General features: G+C 40.5%; 1 protein-coding gene across 6 annotated transcripts in view; it reads right to left on the bottom strand.

Annotated features, from left to right (window-relative positions):
- FNIP2 (folliculin interacting protein 2) overlaps positions 1 to 24,174 on the bottom strand; it is a 140,305-nt gene that overhangs the window by 40,947 nt on the left and 75,184 nt on the right. For all 6 annotated transcript variants that reach the window (XM_069097371.1, XM_069097336.1, XM_069097346.1 and 3 more), the window contains 5 exons: positions 17,769 to 17,898; positions 8,556 to 8,757; positions 8,161 to 8,249; positions 4,567 to 4,713; positions 4,250 to 4,419 (listed from right to left, as the gene is read on the bottom strand). In XM_069097371.1, the coding sequence (XP_068953472.1) occupies positions 4,250 to 4,419; positions 4,567 to 4,713; positions 8,161 to 8,249; positions 8,556 to 8,757; positions 17,769 to 17,898 (738 nt within the window). The remainder of the gene's footprint in view (positions 1 to 4,249; positions 4,420 to 4,566; positions 4,714 to 8,160; positions 8,250 to 8,555; positions 8,758 to 17,768; positions 17,899 to 24,174) is intronic.

Raw genomic sequence — 24,174 nt, 5'->3', positions numbered from 1 at the left:
AATCCCAACCAATAAAAGGCCTCCATGAGGGTTAAAAATCCTCTCTTATCTTTTGGTTTTAAGGACTAAGGAAATGACTGCCTGAGGAAACCATCCAGTAACCCAAATGAATAACTCAGTTTTGTCTTCCAACACTAAGACAAGTGATATTTTTGTTTAAGAAAACTCTCCTAGGAGACAAATTATTGTTGGCACTACCCTCTGATTATTTTTGCTGGCTACGGCAGGAGATCACAGACTTTCAGGAACTCATGTGACATTTTTGTTAACTCAGTCTCACTATCAGACTAGGAGGCAGATCTGGGTACAGGATAATGGAGGAGGCATTGTTCTATAGTTCATGCTGATGCCAGGGTCCCCAAGTTCTGTCTGGATCCCCATGGTGGTGCAGTACAGCAGCCAGGAAAGCAAGCACCTGATGTGTCTGATGGAATCAAAGGGTGCAAAACAGAGGAGAACAGAGTTCTGTTGTTCTCTGTACTTGGCGTACTCCATCTGGAGGGCTGTGTTGAGTTTGGGGCACCATGCTGTAGGAAGGTCACTGCTGAGCTCACACAAATTCAGAGGCAACCTGGGAAGGGGAGGTGACTGAAAACTCTACCATGCAAGGATTAGTTGATGGACCAGGGAAATGTCTGACCTATAGAAGATTTAATGAGGGAACATTATCTTCAGACCCTGAGCCTGGAACCTCAGCTGGATTAGAAGTAGTCACAAAATAAAGAATGCATGTGCCAGTTCAAACCATTTGAGAAAATTCCCACCACAACATATCTAACAATAATAGGTCATTCAAATCCTGCCTGAAGACTGCCAATGAGGTAGAAGCCAAGGCAGCCCCACCTGGCCTTTGGAAAACTAATTGTGGGCAAGTTTTTCCTATTATCCAACCTAAATTTGCTTCTTTGCAGCTTCTAACTACTCTCTTGGTTCCAGAGGCACTCTGGGCACAAACAAATCTAAATACCTTTTCCATGGGACATCTTTTCAAATGCTTGAAAACAGCTAAGCTATCTTGTTTCTGTTCCCCCCCCCCCGCCGCAACTTTCCCAGGCTCAGCATGCCCAATTCCTTCAACAGATTCAAAGTCTGTCTTTCATCATCCTGGCTGCCCTCCTCTGGACCATCTCCAGATTATTGATGTCTTACTGAAATGTAGTACCAAGAAGTGAAGACAAATACGACAGATAGAGTCTGACCAGAGCAGAATACAGAAGAGCTGTTAACTCCTTTTTCCTGAAAAGTAAGCCCCTCAAAGTCACTCAAAGTCTCACTAGGAAACTATTCTTTAAAAATAAGGCAATGCTGGATCCAAAATATGAATGCATGGTAAAGGAATCCTTTCCTTTTTGAACTACTAAAAAAAATGAACAAATCCAAAATGATCTTAGGATACATTTTCCATATTCTGATGCAGAGTATAAAGTAAGGACAAAGAAAACAATATGCTCACTGGTTACCACAATGTCAACAGAATCATAATTATAATGATCAATATTGGCCCTGAAGAAATGAGAAAATTTATCTCCCTCCCTTGCTGAGGTAGGGTGTGATGGATAGAGTGGAATATCATATATTTTGCTGGGCTACTTCTTCCTCAACTCTCCTTTTTATTGTTAGTCACAAGGGTTGTTTGGCTGGATAGAGAAGCAGGAAGGGATATATTTGGAAATGTAGCTGATGTTAAAATATATCAACAAATTAGATTTTTAATATTAATTAATAAATTAAAATATGCTGTAAATATAAATAAATGAATTTATATTACATATCCAATTTAAAATCAATTCTGTTATATGTATAAATATAAATGTGTTACATCTAATGTAAAATATATTTTGTTGAATTTATTTACATTATTTAATAGAGAATTTAAGTTTACTGATCTTTTGTTTTAACAAAAAATTTGTTTTTAAATGTATCCCTTCCCTATTCAGAGATGGGGGTGGAGAAAGGGTAGCGAATTCATTCCTTTATTCAAGAACATAACCCTGAAAACTTGTATAGCTGAGAGGCCTGACCCTTTTTGTGAAAGGGAATTACTTCTTATTTCCCAAAAGTTTGAAAATCAATGTGGAGAGTGTTGAAACTGATAACAGATTCTCAAAATAAGTAGTGTAAGAAGTAAGAGTGTTGACATAAAATTCTTAACAGTAAAGTCTTTGAAAGGAATGGAAAACTCTGCTATGGCTGATGTCATTCCTCTTTCCAATGGGAATTCTGGGAGAGCTGGAGAAGGGGTCATGGTTTTCCTCTGTAAAAGAGGCAGAACAGTATTTACCTGCAGGGACTAGAGACAGGGACTGGACCTATGATTTCGCCAGCATAAGGCACTTCTGTGTGAGGACACTCCTCCCACCAAAGCTGAATAGCACCTTTGCAATTTATAGGGGAGACCTGGCTCCAAAGTCAGAACTCTATCCATTATACCATATTGTCCCTATGAACTTCAGTTAGCTGAAAACAAGCTAAGCCAGATAAAAGTCATGGCAATCAGAGAAAGCTAGTGAAACTGCCCTAGTATGCTTTGTCTCAGACTCCCCTTTGCCTTCCAGTACTATCTGTGGATCCTATTCTTCTTTGCAGAAAATAAGCTCCTCAAAGGAAGGGACTAGACTTTAAAAAATCTTGGCATCCCTACTGCCTACGACATTACCTTTCGTGAAGAGAGGTCAATTTAGTCAGTCAAAACAATTCCACATGCTAATCATTTAAAATGCTTTTTGAAACACAGTCATAAACATCCCAAAATATGCCCTCTTGTCCTAGACCAGGCCCTAATCCTCTCTTTGTCTGTAGACAATTGGAGTATAGAACTGTAGACAACCAGCTGGAACCTTGCCATAGAAAATACAGCATATAAATAACTAATGATGATGATAACAGCTAGCATTTATATAGTGCCTATTACATGCCAGGAACTGTGTCAAATGCTTGACAATTATTACTTCATTTCATCCATAAAACCACCCTAACATGTATGTGCTATTATTTTCCCCATTTTACAGATAATGAAACTGAGGAAAAGAGGTTAAATGACCTGCCCAGGACCACACAGCTAGTGTCTGAAGTTGGATTTGAACTCAGTTCTTCCCAAACCCAGGTCTAGCACTCTATCCACTGTACCACCTATCCATTCTTACAGCATTAAGATTTTAAGCTCATGAATAGAGAACTTCACCTTGATTTTGTCTAGCACCAAGAAAATACTAACTAAAAAAAATCCATTTCCACGCTGCTTAACTTCAGCTACTTTCAGATTAGAGATTCATTCAAGAGCACAGAATGCAACACCACATTTCCTTCAGCTTTTGGAAACTGAATGGCCCCCTTTATCCTTCTCCATTATGATAAGGATTCATTATTCTCTCCTCAGGACTGTCTCCCTATGTTCAGCTAAGTGAGCTAACAATCCAAGGCTACTATATACTAACTCTTACTCCTGTTACCCCCCAAAACACACACACACAGAGTAGGGGAGAGGGGCTCATTTTTCCCAAACCTGTATAAAAGTGTAGAGCATATATGTATATGTACCCACAGATTTATATCTCTTTTTCCCCAATAAGGGGAGATATAATGAGGTAAAGTAGCAGTTCTCAAAATGTGGTCTGGTGACTTTTGGGAGTCTTTGTGGTCAAAAATATTTTCATAATTAATAGTAAGACATTTAAGTTTATAATATGATAAATATCAATTGTTATAACCAATATTAACAAAAACTCTTCAGGGGAATCCATGATGATTTTTTTTAGACATAAAGGGGTCCTGAGAACAAAAAGCTTTAAAACCACTGTAGTGTATTCCTTATTTTCAGGGAAGCAGCACAGGGTTTAGATAGAGGAACAGGCAAACTCTAAAAGACCAGGGTTGTTCATAGGATAAAATAAGATGATCTGTGTAGGGCACTTTGCCAGTCTTAGTGTGCTATGTAAAAAGTACTGATTAGGATTCTGGGGGAGAGAAAACAGGTAGTTTATACTTGTGATTTTATTGTTTTAGGATGGAGACCTCATCCGTTAATCAGCAAGTCTTTCCTTTGGAGTGTTTCATACTAGAGAGTTGCCCAGAATGTTGAGAGGTCAAGTGACTTGCCCATAGTCACAAAGCCATATGTGTTAGAGGCAGGATTGTGGTGGTCCTCCATCTACTAATCATGCTGTTTTGCAGAATATTCATTTAGATCTACACATTTTAAGAGGTTCTGCCAACCCTGCGTGTTCTCTAGAGACCAGAATCAGCTACTCACCCAGCTGTGCCCAGAGAGGGTTGTAGGGGTGTGTTTTGGCCAGCATGTTCACTGATTGTGAAGTGCGCTTCTCAGAAAAGGCTTTGATTGGAGGATGATCGACAGGCATCACAGTTGGCACCCATGCCAGGTGGTAAGTTAATACTGCAGTCAGCAATGCAGCAAAAAACCTAAGAGGGGAAACAAAAGTACAACCAGGATGATCACTACCAGGCCAGGATACCACAGCAGGAGCCAATCCAAGTGCCCAAGCACATGCTTTTATACCAAGGGATTGGCACGCTATGGAACCTAAGACTGGGAAGGGGGAAGCGTACTGATTCTTGTTGATCTGTTCGATCAGAAGTGTAAACTCCTTGAGAAAGCGCTGGCAGAGCTGTGTTTTTTCCAATGTGCTGGACATCATGGTAAGCCACACAGGTTCAGTGATCCTTGGAACAGAGTATAAGTTCCAGATAGTCCCTCTGCAGAAGAGAAGGGGAAGAGAGACAAAAAATATATATGATACAGACAGCTCTGGTTAATAATCTTGGTGAATAACAACATCTGGTAAGTGAATTGCCCTGAAGAGGCTCCAAGTATTTTAAGAGTCATTTAGAAACATGCATTTAGCTTTACAATGTCCTGTGAGCTATTACAATCCACTTGATAAATAAGGAGATTTTGGTGGAAAATGTAAGGCATTTACCAAATGCAACACTACACTTGGCTCAGAGGGGAAACCTAGATCTCTTGCGTCTACTCTATCCCATGTATTCTTCTAGGATAAACTACTCTACCTCACCTTATACATGCACACAAATATTTCTCTTAAACCCTCTCCCACCCCCTTTTTGTCCAAGAATTCCAAAAAGGCACTATCATAAAAATTTAGAGCTAGAAAGGATTCCACCACCAGCACTGTCCCCACCTCTCCAGACCTATCATTTTGTCAGTGTAGAGAATTCCTTATGTAAAAAATCCTTTCTCAGAAAACTGGAAACTCTTTAGGGCACCTAAGACAGTAGGCGTTGTTTGGTTTTTGGGGGGTATTAAGAGATTAAGTCACTTGCCCAGGATCACTCAGCTAGTGTAGGTCAGACTTGGGACCTTGAGAGCCTTCTAGCAACGACTACCATAGGATTATCTAACTCAACACCCTCATTTTCCACATAAGAAAACCTAATATTTTTAATGACTTTCACCACCACACACAGTTAAAGGCAAAGGGAGCACTTGTGCTCAGGTACCCAGCTAAGTGAAATACTAGTGTGCTTCTAAATTTAAAACAATCAACAAGAAGCCCTACCAAGCCAACAAGAAATACTATAGCTATCTGACCTATTCAAATCTGACTTGAGTTCAAATCTGGCCTATTATTATAGCTGGCTTTTATATAGCACGTTTTTTGCAAAGTACTTTAAAAATGTCTCATTAGATTTGAAAAAACAACGGGAGAGTGTGAGGGTAGTAAAGTGCTATTAGTATTCCCATTTTGCAGATGAGGAAACTGAGGCAAATAGAGGTCAAATGACTTGCCTAGGGTCAATATTTGTAAAGCACTACATAAGTGCTAGTTGTCATTATTATAAAATGTGACCATAATACAACCCTACCTTGCTTAAAATTTTTAAATAAATTGCATGATTATAGATTTTTAGAGCTGTAAAGGACCTTAAAAACTATCAAATCATTTTACATGAGGTACATGAAACCCAGAGAGGTTAAGTGATTTGTCCAGAGTCATGCATCTAGTAAGTACTTTAGGCAGAATTTGAACTGAGGTCTTTCTGGTTCTTGTCTATTGCCCTACCTACACCATGCTGCCTTTCAATGAAAGGCACCCAAAGCCTTTGTAGAGCAGTAACTTATGAAGGGAGAGTCATTCATGACCCAGTGGAATGGGATTACTTTGCTCAGACAGGGCTCCCCATGCCAGCAATGTTTATGTCATCGCATTTTCTAAAGTGAAAAGTTTTTAAAAATAGAAACAGATGTGTCTATGACTGCAGGGTTATTTTCTGGTTCTGGGATTTCAGAGTTTTGGCTCCTGATCATGATTTCATACAACTAGTGGCCAGAATCACTAGTGTGAACAACATAACAGTCTTGATTCCAAAGACACCTTTTTAGGTGATCAACCCAAGCAAAAAATTAAATTATACACACACACACACACACACACACACACACACAAAAGTCCTTGTCTGCTAAGATCCTCACTGCTTTCAGGAAGCGTGATTTTATAGTAGCTCTCAAATAGGTAACCAGAGAGATCATGTGACCACCACGAGCTTTGCCAGGGATCAGTGTCATGCAATACACACTACTATCACACCTGATCATTTCCAAAAAGAGTGGCTGGTCTCTGAACAGGCCCCATATGCTACCAGGATCTCCCAAATCTAGCCATTTCATTCCACTTAAGTATTCCCAAATCAAAGGTGTTCACCAGCCTCATGTCTGCAAAATCTTTTAGACCCTCCATTATTCCAGAGCCATGTAATAAAGAATCAACTCTGGAGTTTAATGTCCAACCTATAATAAAAGAAACTGAGGCAGAGCTCTGAGCCAATGGCACTTTATTAAAGGGTCCATGGCCTCTTCTAATGAAGCAGACCTTAGATCTTACTCATGATCTGGGATGCTCCCTTCCTCTATGGCTTTATTTATTTTTCTTGGAGGGGGGGAAGGCAAGGCAATTGGGGTTAAGTGACTTGCCCAAGGTCACACAGCTAGTAAGTGTGTCACGTTTGAGGCCGGATTTGAACTCAGGTCCTCCTGACTCCAAGGCTGGTGCTCTATTCATTGTGCCACCTAGCTGGGAGCTACACAAAATACAAAATCTCATTAGCTGACAGATCTTGCTTTGAGTGCCTAAAATGATATATCAGTCAAAAAATGGTTTATCAGTTTGGGTGAGGCATGGGGCACCTCCACTGACTAAGTGGTCATAAGACGGTTACCTGCTCATGTTGGACAAGAGAATGTGGTCTGGAGGTACAAAAATAAGTTGTAGGTCTTTCCATGTAATTGAGTCACCTCTGCCACACTGGGTTTGGTCACCGTAACAAGGAAAAACAAGGTGGTGGGCCTCTAGTTAGCTTCCTATGATTAAGCAAGTAAACTTACAATCTGCAGCTCACAGCTCTAGGGCCTAACATACAGAACTTATAATCACTGCTATGGAATCATAGAAGACTGATTAACACTAATTGGACTAGAGTGGGGGTCCAAATGAATTATTTCTCACACAACTGGGTCAGCTCCCAGCTGTGGTGGGTGGGAGGGTCCCAGTGCCCACTGGGAAACTGGCTACAGAGAGTGGTACCACAATGCCACTGCAGCCATGCAGGAAACACCCCTGGCACTGTCTCCTTCTAACTGTGGGCTGGAGTGTGGTTTGGATACAAGAAAAGCAGCATGTTCAAGAGGAGCCTGATCAGGACTAAAGGTGGGACTTCTAGCAGGTCACTGAAGTGTTCTGGTCCTTCATTCCCTTTCCTGTAAGATGAAGAAGGTGGCCTTGTAGATAACCCAAGATCCTTCCCAGCTCTAAATCTAAATCCACTCTCTTCCTATTTCTCTTGGCTCCTTTCTCCTTTAAGGAGATAGCTTGGGACAGAGCATGGGACCTAGGGTTAGAACACCTGAATTCAAAGCCTGCCTCAGACAAGAGCTGCACCTTCCTAAGCTTCTCTTCCTTCATCCCCCACCCCAGTTCAAGGGACTGAGCTTTTACAGATGCAATGAGAGAATTTACATAAAGTGTTTTATAATTACATCCAAGTGCTCCATAAACCTTAAAGTTTGTTATAAATTTGAGGTATGCATTATCTCTTCATTATTCATTATTTCTAAAGCCTTTGGACCCAGTGCTTATTAGCAGCCTCCAGAACTTGGATTGTGTTTTCCCCTTTTCAGAAACTCACCTGAATTCTCCCAGAGCCTCCATCAGATGGCTGATGTAAAATTGTACTCTGTGACTTGATTCAGCTATCTTTCGGCAGGAAATCATGGCCTTATTAAAAGAAAGCAGGCAACCTTACTTCCCAGAGAAGTTATTTCTTTATAACTCATTTTTCTTGGCTTTACTAACAAGTGTCACTCTTTTGATCAATTTCAAACACAGCAATAATGACATTAAGGAACCAAACAGACCTTTCCTAAGAAGATCCAGCTCTTCATCTCTGACCACCCTCCAGTGCCCCAGCAGGTTCCCCAAGAGATGCTCCTATTGTGACCCTGAAGGTTTCCACTGGCAAGGAGTGAAGAAGTCCCACTACTACCACTTCTCCATCTCACCCACTACCCTTGGATTCAATACCTTTTCAATTGCACTTTTCAGCCTGTTCATATGGGATTCAAAGAGAGGGAAGTGAGAGAAAAAGAAGTCCTGGAAATTCTTCTGTGCTTCCTCTTTTTCAGACAGGGAGAAGATGATGCTGATGGCAATTTTCTTCCTTCGAACTATGGCGGGGTTGGAACTGCAGGTCTCATCAGCCAAGCTAAAAGTCTCCTCAGTAGACCTGTGCACAGGGAAAAACTGGTTTATTAAACTGTCATGTGTCTGATCACACTAGAACAGTTAATACTGCAGCCCCAAAGAATTATCCCAGAGATAGGCCAAGAGTCAAAGAGATGATAACCCAAGAAACTCATATTTTGAATGTAAAAACAAGCAAAGTCCCTAAACTACTTATATCCTTTGAGACAGTGGTGTCACTACTGGGTACATACACACAAGGAGATTAATGACAGAAAAGCAACACTTTTTGTAGTAGCACAAAACTGAAAACAAAGAGAGTGTCCATCAACTGAGGATCAGCTGAACAAACTGTGGATTATAAATGCAATAGAATATAGTACTGTGCTTTAAAAAACAATAAATGAGGAATTCGGAAAAGCATGGGAAAATCTGTATGAATTGATGTAAAGTAAGCAAAAAAAGTAAGGTAATTACACAACGCTATAATAACATAAACTCAAATAACACTGAAAGAAGCCTAACGTTAATTGCAATGATCCATCTTGTCCCTGAAGAACAAATGATGAAACAGAAGCTCCAGAGTCCCCTCCAGTGCTAAATCTAGACACTGGGAGAGACAGTCACTATAATGAACTGTTCTGCTTAACTGTTTTGTTGTTTGTTTTTTTCTGGTGGGGGGACAGGGGAAAGGTTCCATGTGTGGGAGATGAGAATTAGACATCACTGTACTATGAAAACAAGATCAATAATTTTTTTTTAAAAAGGAAAATTCATAGTTTGAACCCAGAACTCAATCTCCCACTAACTGATCATGTCTTCTCTATTTTTAAAATCTCCCTTTCTGAAAAACTGGAATAACATCAGGTTACTTCATATGGTTTTTAGGAATACTAAAAATGCTCATTTAAAAAAATCCTCCAAACCATCTAGTTCATGCTTAGTCCTTTCTTGGTATCACCTCACTATTAAATAGTCTTATATAGATAGGCAGCTCAGCAGAGTAGTGGGTAGAGTGCTCAACTTGCAGTCAGGAATGTCTGAGTTCAAATCCTGCCTCAGACACTTACTAAAGTCTGTGACCTGGGCTAAGACCCAATTTTTTGAGGCTTCAGTTTCCTCATCTGAAAAGTGAAGGGGCTGGACTCCATGGTTTCCAAGACCCCTCCAGATTGAAATCTATAATCCTATGATCCTAAAAGGTGTTTTGAAGAAAGGTGTAAAACATCTGTTGTCTTGAAACTTACATTCCTTCTTTTGTCTATCCCTGCCTACAACTGAAAATGATTTAAGTAGCTAGGGATAAGTTACAAAGGGATATCTTATTAGTCATCACAAGTGCTATTTAGCATGACATCCATGCTTAACCACTTCCTGACAGGGGCAATCTCAACCTTTTCCATCAGGTGCCATCAGGATGACCAGGAAGAATTATGGCTATTCTTGTTATTTAACCACCTTGGTTAAGTTCGTTGTTAATAATCCTTAAGGTTCTCATTATATTTATTTTACTTTCATTATGAATGAATGGGTAGCTCCCTAAATGGCGTGTCCTTGCTCAGACAAATGTAAGCCTTTTTATGCTATTCCCAATTCAAATAATCATTTTACCAAGAATTCTACCTGGTCATGAGTGAATTTAGAAAAAACAATTTTTATTTCACATAATTTCCAATGGGTGACTTGACCTTTAACTCCTTGTGAAAAAGGGTCACTTCCTAGGTTCAAACACACCTCAAGATAATTACAAAACCCTTTTTATAATCATCTTGATTTGGATTTCCTACCTTGAATCCCATTGGTCAGAATTCCAGGGTTTCTTTTTAAATTAGCTTTTTAAATGCTAAAAGTGTGGAGTTCATATTTTTCTAGCCTCAGAGGGACACAAAGTTAAGTTATGGTCTCCATTTCCAAAAGGATCACAGCCCGAGATAAGACTGCCCCAGACACTCTTTATAATGCAAAGTTTCTAGGAAGCTATTACAAATTCTGTGCAATGCATCATAAAAAGCACCTGTGGAGCTTTCTGGGAGAAATTATAGGAATTTAAAAAGGGGGGTCTAACGATCCTTTCTGGAATAAATCATTTCAAGAAGGCCTACCTTCTAGAACATGTCATTCCATTCATATCACCCAGTCAGGGAATCTCCTAGCCTAGCCAAAATGGCTGCCTAGCCTTTTCCCTCTCCCAGTGGGGCAAAAACAAATTTCATCTTGATCTTCCAGCATTTTGGTTCTATGTGAGAAACATTTCCAAATCCAATTTGCATTTATGTTTCAAAACGACCCCCTCCAATAAGTAGGTATTAAGCACTGTGCTAGGGCAGGAGATATAAAGGTAAAACGAAGCCCTCTTATGCCTATCCTAAGCTTGCCCTTTCCTTTACCTCTCAGAAAATCTATGTACCATATTTCTGGAATTATCTTTATTTTATTGGTGCTCTTTAAAAAAGAAAAATCATTGTCACTTTCCAAAGAATCACAGCAAAGAACCTTCCCTGGTAACAAACAGAATTTTACCTAACTTAAATGCAAACTGTCATTAATAAGCCAACAAATTTCCTCATGAAAGCAAATACACATTTTCTGCCAAGTTCCTTCTCAAATAAGTCTCTCCATTAGGATCTCTGGCAAAGGAGAAAGTGCGCCATCTATTGGGAAGCTGCCATACATGGCAGCATAACTCACCCGAGCAATCAATCAATGAGCATTTATTAAGCTCCTGAGCCAGGAGATGCACAACTGGACTTTAGTCCAGGCCATGTTCGCCTGTATTGCATTGTGGTAGAACCGGCTTGAACAATCAATCTACAAGCGCATTTATTAAGCACCTGTGCCAGGAGATGTGCAACTGGACTTTAGTCAGGAGTCCTAAACCATCCTCACAATCTGAGATCCATTAACCTGACAGCATCGTGGGGACAGTTTGAATTCATTCCTGTTACATAATAAAATATGGTCTTACCCTTTTAGAGGACTGAAAAACATACACACACACACATATGTGCACATAAATAAATAATATATATATATATATCCTCATCTGTAAAATAAGGAGGACTGGGGGGTGGGGGTGGGGAGGTGAGGAGACAGAAAGAGTATGCATTAGGTGACTGAAGATCTCTGCTAATGTTCCACATTTCTTTGACCTCATTTTATCCTCAGAAACCATTCAGGAGCAACGGGCACTTTACAAATGATGAAATGAAGCAGAGGGGTCAAAGGTCTTGTCCAGGGACAAAGGGCTAGTTGGTGACAGCACTGAAGCTAGGTATTTTATTTGCTGGCCCTGAACAAACATTTTAAACAAGTGACAAATAACTCATGCTAATAATGTACATATACAAGACTCTGGGTGTTTCCTTCAATTCAACAAGCATATTAAACACTACAGACTTAATGTAAAAATGCTACATGCTAGCAAAAACCGAGTTTCAGAGGAAACTGAGAAGACCTCTCTGAACTGATAGAGGAGGGAGAAGTAAGCAGAATTAGGAAAACAATTTATGTAATGAGAAAAGCATGTTAAAGAAAAACAAATTTGAAAGACTTTAGAATTTTCAGTAATGTAATGCTAATAACTCGTGATTTCCCAAGGACCACATTGAAGCATGCTGCTTGCTTCAGACAGGTAACGGACTAAAAAAATGGAGAGTGAGACATGCAACTGGGACTGACCAATATGGGAATCTGTTTTGTTGGGTTATGCATATTTGTTTGTCGGTGTTTTATTTTTCTTTATATATTTGCTCTTTGGGAGGCAGAGGTGAAAAAGGAGAAATCACGTTTGTAAAATTAAGTAAATACATAAAAATTTGTTTTTAAAAACACCTGGATAAACTTCCACGCTGTTGTGACCGCAGCCTTGACTCCATTTGTCTTTTTTCAGTGTTTAATCACAAACAGGTAGGACTACTCTATTTTCACTAGGTCATTTTTTAATGCGATGACCTTTGTCTGAAGGTGGACACACTTTATTTGTGTTCATAAACACTGTATGGAAATAAGGACATTGAAAAAGTATATGTAGGGGCAGAGTCAAGATGGCAGAGTAGAAACGGGACCTCTGCACAGCTCCAGCTCTCACCACCTCTAATCCATGTAAAAGGGGACTCTGAAAAAACTTTGGAGCTACAGAACCCACAAAATGACACAGAGAAGCTAACCTCATGCTGAGGACAGCCTGGCAGGCCGCCAGCGAAGTGCTCTGGGAGCTGAGCCCCGCTCCACACTGAGGTTATAGCCCGAGGGCAGGCCTAACCACCCGCAGGCTGGAGGGACTCCAGATTGTCAGCAGCTGTGGCAGTCTAGAATTATCAACACATAGAAGCTAAGGACAAAGTGAGAGGTCAGTGCAGTCTGGACTTTGGGACCCAGTGGTTGGGAGTGCATCGGCTTTTGCCCTCGGGGCGAGAAGTCGCTGAGGGCTGTGGCAGAGTCACTGCCATGTGGCAGCTTCAGCTCCTGGCCTGCAGAGTGTAGGGGGACCAAGCACCAGTCTGAGGGGTAACTGCTCTTGCTTTAGCCCGCTTGGATAGGGATTACAGTCTAGGATGGAGGTTCTGGGGTGTGCGACCAGCTTGCCAGAGCATGTGGAGGCTTCAGAGAGGGCACCCAACTAATACCTCTGGCAGCTGAGAAAACTCCAGCGTCTGGTACGAAGCTCCCCTGTCTGGTAGCAGTGTCCTACTGTGGCAAAAAGCCCAAAAGTCAAGTAACTGAGTGGCAACATGACCAGGCAAAGGAAGCAAAGCAAACAGAAGAATCCAACATTAGACTCCTATTTTGGGGACAAAAAAGATCAAAGCATGGAACAGGAGGAAGACAGTGAAGTCAGAATTCCTTCACCAAAAGCATCAAAGGAAAATACGAGCTGGTTACAGGCCATAGAGGACCTTAAGAAGCAGATAAGAGAAGTGGAGGAAAAATTGGGAAGAGAAATGAGAACGATGCAAGAAAATTATGAAATGAGAGTCAATAGCCTGACAGAAGAAAATAACACCTTAAAAAATAAACTAACTCAAATGGCAAAAGAGGCTCAAAAAAGCAATGAGGAGAAGAATGCCTTAAAAAGCTGAATTTGCCAGATGGAAAAAGAATCTCAAAAGCTCACTGAGGAGAATCATTGCTTCAGAAATAGATTGGAACCAATGGAAGCTAATGACTTTATGAGAAATCAAGATGCTGTTAAACAGATCCAAACAAATGAAAGAATAGAAGGCAATGTGAAATATCTCACGGGAAAAACCACTGACCTGGAAAATAGATCCAGGGTAGATAATTTAAAAATTACTGGATTACCTCAAAGCCATGATCAAAGAAAGAACCTAGAAATCATCCTGCAAGAAATTCTCAAGGAAAACTGCCCTGATGTTTTAGAACCAGAGGGCAAAATAGAGTTTTAAAGAATCCACTGATCACCTCCTGAAAAAGATCCCAAAAAGAAAACTCCTATGAATATTATAGCCAGGTTCCAGAATTCCCAGATCAAGGAGAGAATATTACAAGCAGCCAGGAAGAAACAATTTGAATATTGCGGAAACACAGTCAGGATAACCCAAGGATCTGGCAGCTTCTACATTGAGGGATTGAAGGGCTTGGAATATGATATTCTGGAGGGCAAAGGAGCTGGCATTAAAACCAAGAATCACCTACCCAGCAAAACTGAGTATCATGTTTCAGGGGAAAACATGATCATTCAGTGGAATAGACGATTTTCAAGCATTCTTGCTGAAAAAACCAGAGTTGAATAGAAAATTTGACATTCAGATACAAGAAGCAAGAGAAGCATGAGAAGGTAAACAGGGAAAAGAAATCATAAGGAACTTATCAAAGTTGAACTATTAACATTCCTACATGGAAAAACGATAATTGTAACTGATGAAACTTTTCTCAGTATGAAAATAGTTGAAGGGAATATATATATGTCTATATCGGAGGGCATACAAGAGTATGAATAAATATGTGAATGTGTGTATATATGTTTACAGGTATACATAGATAGAGGGCACAGGACCAATTTAACAGGAAGGGATGATACTTAAAAGGTGAAATTAAGAGGTGAGAGAGGAATAAATATAATGAGGAGATGGGGAGAGACAGAATGGGGTAAACTATCTCATATAGAAGAGGCAAGGGGAAATGGTTACAATGGAGGGAAAGAACAGGAAGGCAAAAGGGAATGGGTCAACCTTATTCTCATCGAATCTGGCTTGGGGAGGGAATGAAATAGACACTAAATAGGGTATCTCACCCTACAGGAGAGTAGAGGGGAAGGGGATGAGAAGGGGGATGATTGAAGGGAGGGCAGGCTGGGTGGGAGGGAAGTTGGAAGCACCCAGTTTTGAAAAGGGACGGGATCAAAGTAGATAATAGAACAAGTGGGAGCTGGGATAGGAGGGAGGGAAATATAGTCAGTCTTTTATAATATATCTACTATGTTAATGTTTTGCATTAGCTACACATGTACAACCTATACTGAATTGCTTATCTTCCCAGTAAGGATGGGTGACAAGGGAGGTAGGGAATGAATCTGGAATTGAAAGTTTTAAAATCAAATATTAAAAAAATATATACTATTCTTAATACTATTTTACATGTAATTGGGAAATAAGATATACAGGCACTGGGGCATAGAGATCCACTATGCCCTACTGGAAAAGTGGAAGGGGGTAGGGGAGAGAGTAGATTGGAGGAGGGGATATCCTGTGGGACTGCTATTTTGGGGTAGTGGGTAGGGGAAAATCGGGGAGAAAATTTGTAACTCAAAATCTGGTGGAAATGAATGATGTGAATCCAAAGTTAATATAGCATTTGAAAAATGAAAAAATAAACTTAAAAAAAAACAGATAACCTAAATAAAAACACCTGGTAGGCACTACACTGGGCACTGGAATGATAGAAACAAAAATGAAGCAGTCTGTTCCCTCAGAATGTCTGCATTCTAGGGGATGAGGTAAAATAACATTTCACAAATCAGTCAGTACAAAGTACATACAAAATAAAATAAGGTAACTTTAAAAGGGAAAAAACTTCTTTCCAAGTAAAGGGAATCATAAAAAATCCAGAGAGAGAGAGAGAGTGTGTGTGTGTGCGCGCGCACTGCAGGTGCCATCACACAGCTGGAGAAACATGTGTGTAATGAGAGTAGAAATAAGTAAAAATTGAATATACTGACAGGCCTTTTGAGTCCTCTAAAAAGTGGACTGGGGCTGCTGAGCAAGTTCTACTACCAGATGATCATCTAAAGAATGGATCTGAAGTAGATGGAGGCTTTCTAATCCCTACATAAACTTCAATGTGTGACCAGGGCCACATCCCTTCACCTCTGGGTCATCTGTAATACAAGTAAGCTCGACCAGGTGATTGCTGAAAGGTAACTTCACAGCTCTTATGATTCTAGGCTTAAGATTCTAGCTCTTAAGATCTCAGGCTCAGATCTTAGCATTCACAGAGGTTCTGCCCACAATTTAAGGAAGGCATTTTAACTCCCAGTAGACTCAGAATGCAATCACAAAGTATTGACAGGGATGAGGAATTTTCCAATTTCATCATAATATGTGAATAAGCCTTTAATCAGTTTGAGAGGATTATAGGGTGACTTCTGGATAAAATGTACTAACACCACATAGGAAATATTTTCTTGGCTAAGAGAATCAGTCACATCTCTTGGGCTTATATATACTACATTGTCATCTACCAGCTCAGAATTTTAGGCAGGCAGAGCTCTTTGCTCAAACCAGACCAGGCCAGAAAGGGGAGAGGAAGAGGGCTGATCTTCACTACAACCCTGGGAAGTAGGTGCCATAATTATTTCCATTTTTACAGACAAGGAAACTAAGATTGAGAGAGGTGAAATGACTTTCCCTGGATTACCCAGCTACTAAGTGTCTGAAGTGGGATTTGAACTTAGGTCTCCCTGAATCCAAAGACAGTGCTCCTGCTCACCAGCCCACCTAGCTGCCTCTGCTTTAGGTTTGAGACCATTCTTCCCATGAACACTGCATGTATTTGTGCAAGAAAGCACCTCAGGCTCTATGGTAATCTTTTATATTAACTGTTCTTACTATACCATCTTAATGATGCATTTGTGAAAAGCTAATTAAGTCTACTGGCTAACTGCCCACACATCTTCACTCTGAAATCTATTCTTCATGGCCCAGCTCAAATGCTACTTTCTTCATGAAGCCTTCTCTCATCACCCACCAAACATGTATGTATACATGCCACCCAATGGTATCTCTCTATCCTCTGCATGTCACATTTAGAACATCCTTTCTCAAATGGGTACTTGTCATAGTGCCTCCAAAGCCCTCACTAGATGGCAAGTTCTTGAAAGAAAAGACTATCTTATTTCTATTCCCATCTTTATCGCCCAGCAAACTGTCTTGCACATAGCTGGTGTCCAATTTTTTTTGATGAAACGCACTTAATGCAGCATTCAATACAGTGAGGGGGTCACAGGCTTAAGCAACAAGATAATGCTACACAAAACCAATCACTGAAATCATTAAGAAATTGAAAATTAAGGTAAACATGCTATATATATCATATATGCTATAGAAGAAAACATGAAGGAAACACAATGAGAAGCTAGGAAGACATCTGTCTCTTTAGACTCATGTCACTTTTGCTCCATTTGATCTAAATCTCACTTTGGGGCAGGAAAGTAAGTCTAAAGCAAGGAGTTCTTATAATTTTCAAGTCACAAGACGTTTTGGCATAGTAAGCCAGGAGACACTCATTTGATCTCTCTTACTCATGAGCTGGAGTTCAGGAAAGACGCCCCCTTCAAGTCCATGTGTGCTTGTTTTGAGGTAACATTGCTGCTTTTTTAATCCTTACCCAGCATGTGATGGCCACACCAAGAATCTCCCATGTGATCAGATTCAGGAGTTTTCCCCTGTCAGATGCCTTACTATTTCAATGGAGATTTTGACTTGCAAATTTAGAGATTCAGGCTCAACCATAGCTTCACCTCCCCTTTCCAAGGAAATACTGTACCCCACCAGCCAGTTTCAGACAATGTACCCACACTTCTCCCCTGACACTTACCACCTTGGGACAATGCCATTTTCTAAACTGGTCGTTTGGCTCCGAAGCCAGCGGCGCTGGTAACTGCTGGAAGAGGAAGAGGAGGAGCTTGGAGATGGGAAAGGTGTGATCAGCAGGCTGCTCAGGGAAGCTGGCAGAGAGAAGAAGGACACAAAGAACTGAATGATTCAAACAAATTTTTCAGTGCGTACAAGTGTAAATTGAAAGTTCCTAATAAAATGATTTGCCAAAGAAACGTTTCCAGAGTTCTACCACTCATATCCAGCAGGTGGCAGCAGTAGTTTGGGGTTGTTTTCTTTTTTAATTCACTACTAAAACTTCCTTAGATTTTCTCCAAAAGTGGGTCTATGGCAGCCAAGGCTGGAAGTGAAGGGACTATCACAGGTCTGTCCCACTCTGATCCTGCATGGGAGCTCTGATCTGCTACATTTCACCTCTCCTTAGGCCACAAAGGTGGTCCCTCGATCCTGGGGGCTTACCACAGCTTGGCCACTGTAGCTCAGAACTCCCAAGCTCTAGAAATTTACTGGCCTAAGCTAAACCAGGAGCTGAGATAACAGTGGGCCCCATCATGCCCAGAAATTTTCCAAGATTTCAGACGAAAGGTAACATGAAACTCAAACAATATTATGAAGTATAACAAGCATAAAGCATCTAAAATATTCATCTATAGAAGCAACATTCCAAAGTGCCTCAAGCTAGACCTAGGGCCTCGTTCTGCTGATACTTCCCAGTTTTGCCCATGTGGTCCGAGGCAGCCCCACGCTAGAGCCCTGAGTGGTTGGCACATGCTGGCAGGTGGCTTCACTGAAGTAGCTTTGAGTTAGGATCACTGGATTTGGAACTGAAAGGGACCTTTTGTTGCTGCTATTCAATCCTGTCCAACTGTTCTTGAACCCATGTGGGATTTTCCTGGCAAAGATACTGGAGTGGTCTGCCATTTCCTTCTCCAGGGGATTAAGGCAAACAGAAGTTAAGTGACTTGGCCCATGGTCATACACAACTATTGTTTGAGGTGGAATTTTAACTCAGGACTTCCTGACTCCAGGTCGAGGGTTCTGAGCCACCTAGCTGCCTCCAAAAGGGATCACAAGAGATAATCTAATCCAACCTTTCATTTTACAGATAAGGAGACCTATGTCAAGAAAGATTAAGCAATCTACCACTGGGTCACACAGCCAATAATGAACACAGCCTGAGTTTAAAATATCTGACTACAAATTTGGGGCTGTTTCCCTTGTACCATAGCTGCCTTCTTCCTTTTTAGAATGGAGAAGCATTATCCACCCTGAATCCAAGTTTCACCTTTTCCAGTTTGGTCATAAGCTCCACCTATTTTCCCAGAGCATTCTAGAGGTACCCCACCCCACCCACCCCCATCCAGCTGCCCAGTCTCACTCTGCCATCCTACAATCTATCATTCTAGGACAGAAAAAAATACTTTTACATAGAGTCATAAAACTGACAATATCCAGTCAAAGAAATGAAATGGTCATTCTGGGCTCCACAAGGTCCCTCTGTTCTTTTAATGATACTTTCACCTTTTCTATTCAACTTTCACACAGAACTTACTCAAGTCTTTTTATAGCCCCCTAAGTATAAGGTAATGATCCTCTAGGGGCCACAACAAGTCAATAGCAACGGTCCTTTTATTCCAGTAATTGTCTCTACTTTGTAGAGCAAAGTATCTACTACCTCAGGTGACTTCTCTTATGACATTCCTTCAAAGGATTTTTAAAAATTGAGTGTTTTTATAATTAATGTGGACAACAGAAGGTTTATTTTAGTTAAATCAAATTTCTTCAAGAGTCATAGAATTCTAATAGGAAAAACTTGGGCTTGGAGGAAGGAGGAAAAGAGCTAGAGAAGAAGCCCACAATGAGGAAGCACACCTATCTCTAGTTAAAGAGGTGATAGATAAATGGGCTCGGAAGGAAACACTGATTTTTAAGACCCCACCAATGTGTGGATTCATTTTTTTGGTCTTTGTCACAAGGGTGGACTTTTTGGTGGGGACTGGGGTGGAGTTGGTAATAATGACAGAAAAGGAAAAGCAAAGAACCTCCTATGTAAAATGGGAATGATAACAGCACCTTCCTCCTAGGAGAGCTGTGAAGATATTTGTAAGATAAAATTTGTAAAGCCCTTAGCACAGTGCTGAGCACACATTGGGTGCTTAATAAATGCTTGTTCCCATCTCCCTTCCCTTATGTGCCAGGGACCATGCTAGGTATACCAGCACACAGATACAAAGAGTTTTTAAAAATCTTACTCTTAAGGAACTTATATTTGAATAAAAGACAACTATATGCAGAATACAAAAAAAGAGAATAAAAGCAACAGGTTTCAGAGATTTCCAGAGCTGAACCCTCACTCCATATCCTACCCCAGGTGAAGAGGTTTGCCCAGTCCCACAGCAAGAGTCAGAGGTGGTATCTGCACCCAGAACTTGCAGACTCCAAGTCCTGAGCTCCAAATCTATCATGATGCCTCTTCATTTCAGAACTTCCAATAACGTGTTTGCATAATTACTTATTGCCTGAATTTTACTTCTTCCAAAATGAAAGGTTTTTTGGCAGAAATAATCTGTGATATCAGACCATTACAGTTCCCAGATAGCTCTCTAATGCCAAGGAACATGTCCTCCTACAGAGGATAATGCCACTTTTCACAAGAACATGATCTGATATCTCCTTTGCTCAGAGGCTAGAAAGGCAGGCACTGTATAAATGGCAATCTAATGGAATGACTACTTAAATGGGAGTCAGGATTCCTGGTTTCTAGTTTTGACTCTGTCACTAAGTAATTAGCTATCTATCACCTAGCACAAGCCACTTAACCAGGGAGGGATAGGAGCAGAGGGAGGATTGTCACCTCAGTTTCCTCATCTATAAAATTAAAGGGGGTAGACTAGATTTTCTCCAAAGGGCCCTTCCCATTTTAGTACACTGAGTTTACGATTCCTCCCTTTTGGTAATCAAGCCTGAAACACCAATGCATGGAATCATCTGTTTCTTGCCCTAGATTAGAAACAAAAGTGTATTACCCAGTTGGCTCCAAAAACTACTTGTCAAACCCAGCTTAAGAGAACACAGTTCTTCTTGGTCCTATGACCCTAAGATCTATAAAGGAAACAAAAGAAATGTTTCGAGCTTCAATTTTGAGCCTTAGTTCTGCTGCTTTGGGGATAAAATACTTGTCTCAGCCTGCCTGCTCATATTTCCAATCTGATTTCATATGACTCCCTGTCATTAGTTCTCCAACTCAGTCTAACTAGTGGCCTAGCTAGAAGCTCCAAAATAGCATTACATCTCTATCTCCATGCATTTGCACAGGGGCCACCCTCCTTTCTCAACAGCTCAGGAGCAACTTCCTCCTAAGGGAGGTTCTTCCCAAGTCTCCCAGTGCTATCAAACAACCAAGGTGTTAACTTTATGAAAGGAGGCAAAATTATTTCTAAAATTATTTGATATTATTTAGTTTTCACTTCTTTGTGTCCACATTTCTTTCCAGTACAATAATCTATGGATGGCCGCCATGTTTGTTTTTGTCTTTTTAGTCCCAGCACCTAGCACAATTCCTGGCATGGTGGAGGCTCCTAATAAATGTTTACTTAAGTGGATTACGAGTAAGTTTTTTTTGAATGCATGATTGTTCAGAACAGTTAACTGTATTTTAGCTGCATGAACATTTTTTGGTATTAAAAAAAAAACCAAGCTCTGCAATAAACAATAAAAGTTAAAGATATTAAAGAACTCAGAAGTGTAAAGAACAGCTAGCTCCTCAGTAGTCTGGAAATTCTCTCAAGCTCTTTCAGAAACAATCTCTGCATTTGAATCAGAGTGACCACTAAATACAGTTAGGATAAAGTCAACTGTTGTTGAGATCTAAGTACATTTCCACTTTAGAAGAAGAGGAAAAATTCACTATTTTTCTCCAACACTCTCTTCCTATAGACTGAAACCTGACTTTTCCTGATAGCAACCTATTTCTTCCATAACTGATCCAGAAGCAGTCATTCCCTCTTCCATGTCTCTGATTACAGGTCAAGAGCCAAAGAGAGAAGGTATTCTTTGCTCTTTCCTGATGTTATTGTTATACCACTTTCCCATACCACATTCTTCTATGGAAAACCCTCTCTTTTCCCACCTTTCCCCAATCTCTCTAAATATACCATATTTGCCATTCCCCAATTTTAGGTAAACCACAATGAGGGCTTCCTTTCATTCTCCCCAGATAATATAGTCAGTCTTAGTCCAGGCTGTATCAAACCTGCCTCTTAAACCCCACCAGTCACCTTCTGAGGATACATTTAGAATTCATTCATGCTGTTGGGAACGTCACAATTTGGCTCCAGCTTGGCAACTAAACTTGCTTGCTTCTCAAGTGGGCAAGAAAAACTGGTTTTAGCTATGGCCTCAAGTCTGAAATCTGACGAACAAATCCAAGTGCTGGCTTCTATAACCTGAGCTAGGGTTAATCAGTTTCCTCAAAACACATCCTTAACTGAATGGCCACCCAAAGATATTGAATCTATTTCTCCCCACACCCCCAGTTTTCTTTTTGGATTTTTCAGTTTTGCCCAAGGCAAATGGATTACTTCTGCAAATTGGAGACAATTATGGATCCCCTCCAGGGGCTTTCAACTTCTTACTTTTCACAGAGCTGGAAAGGTCTAACAAATTCAGTTTCTTCTGCCTGTAAACTGTGACCCAGTGGGTCTTCTTGGTCCCAGGTCTCACTTTATCCACAATTTAATCTGGGGTGAAGGCTGACTGCCCCCAACCTTGGGACCAAATCAGGACAAAACTCAACATCAGCCCTGGCCTTGCAAGGTCTTAAGAAGAAAAAGTTTTTGTCTTTGGGAATTGGGCTACTGGTTTAATTAACTCTTTCCCACGTAAATGTATTGTTTCAATATACACATGATCTTAGATATGTTTCATGTAGCATAATCATTTGCTTAAGTGTCGTTATTCTCTGGAGTGGACCCTGTTCCTGAACTCACAGAATCTTAACATTAACCAAGAAGGGTCCACAGAGGTCATCTAGTTCAACCTCCTATTATCCTGTGAAAGAGTCACCTCTTACAACATCTCAGAACTCTGCTTGAACACTTCCAGTGGTGGGTAAATTTTTACCCCTCACACGGCAGCCCATTTTTCTTTAGACAATTGTTTTTTTTTTTTAAGTCTTCTTTAAATAGAATCAAATTCTGTCTTCTCTAATTTTTACCTATTTACCCATGCTCGTTTTCCTCAAAAAGGGACTCAAAGTTTAAATGATCTAAGCTGCATTATTTCCCTCAGAAAAAAATGTTACAATTCAGGGTAAGCTTCCTGAAGAGTAGTCACAAACATCATCGTTAAATCAGGTATGAATGATGTCTGTGTATCATACAGTATAAGAGAGCCACCAGGACATGATCATAGAATCACTGATTTGGAGATGGCAGCAACACCTCTCATTTTGTGTCCGAGGACACTGAGACCCAGAAGCTGAGTGACTTGCCCAAAGTCACCCAGGAATGTGAAAAAGGTAGTATTTGAACGTAGGTCCTCTGGTCCCACTCTCCCACATACCACCGCAAGTCAGGGGGCATAGCTTGAATAATAGCTCTAACATATTACCTGTATGACCACAGGTAAGTTATTTCACTTCTAGCCTTCATTTTTTTCATCTGTAAAATGGGGGACCTCACTCGGTTATCGTTAGGGAAGCATTTTGTAGGCCTCAATATGTTAACAAAGTATGAACAACTGCAGCTCTATGAAACATATGTAAATCAACCAAACTGGGTTGAATTCAGTAACAAATCACAATAAAATGTCATTTAGTTTTATTTTAAAAGATTTTTTGGGAAATGTATTGAACCTAGGCAAGGGTTATAAGGCTTAGTAAGCAACCAGCAAAACCCTGGGAGAGAGCTTATGAGGGCTGGCCTAAAGATGGCCAGAGCTGAGGGGACATGCTCTTTGTGTGCTGGCATGCTCCAGCAGGAAGCAGACTGACAGGGCATGTCCTGGGAGCATGCTGACTCCTGAAAACAACAACACAGGTGTCCCTGCAGAGCACCCAAGTGTGAAATTCCGGGCATAAAGGAGCACCTGCATATCACAGTGTTCTCTTAGCCCTCAGAATGATGCCGCATGGCAACTAGCTTTTTAAAATCAGAGATAGGAAGACAAAGGCACAGAAATTAAGGAAGACATCAGAAGCCTAGAATTCTAGTGATCCAGCTTTTCCAAGTGTGTGAGCCACCTTCCACAATTCAGACCACTAGCACTGTAAATTACTCCTTGACTCAAGACATAAGGCATTCAAAGGCAGATTAACAACTTGAATTGAATTTGGGACTTTATGGTAATGGTGATGTAATTTTTTTTTTAAAGCAAGCTTAAAGTTG

This window comes from Petaurus breviceps, unplaced genomic scaffold, assembly GCF_028583685.1.
Source record: "Petaurus breviceps papuanus isolate PSGF00001 unplaced genomic scaffold, PetGlider_PUasm1.0 126, whole genome shotgun sequence".
Classification (NCBI taxonomy): Eukaryota; Metazoa; Chordata; class Mammalia; order Diprotodontia; family Petauridae; genus Petaurus; species Petaurus breviceps.
Note: the sequence above shows the minus strand (reverse complement) of the source record. Positions and strands in the feature narration are given on the sequence as shown.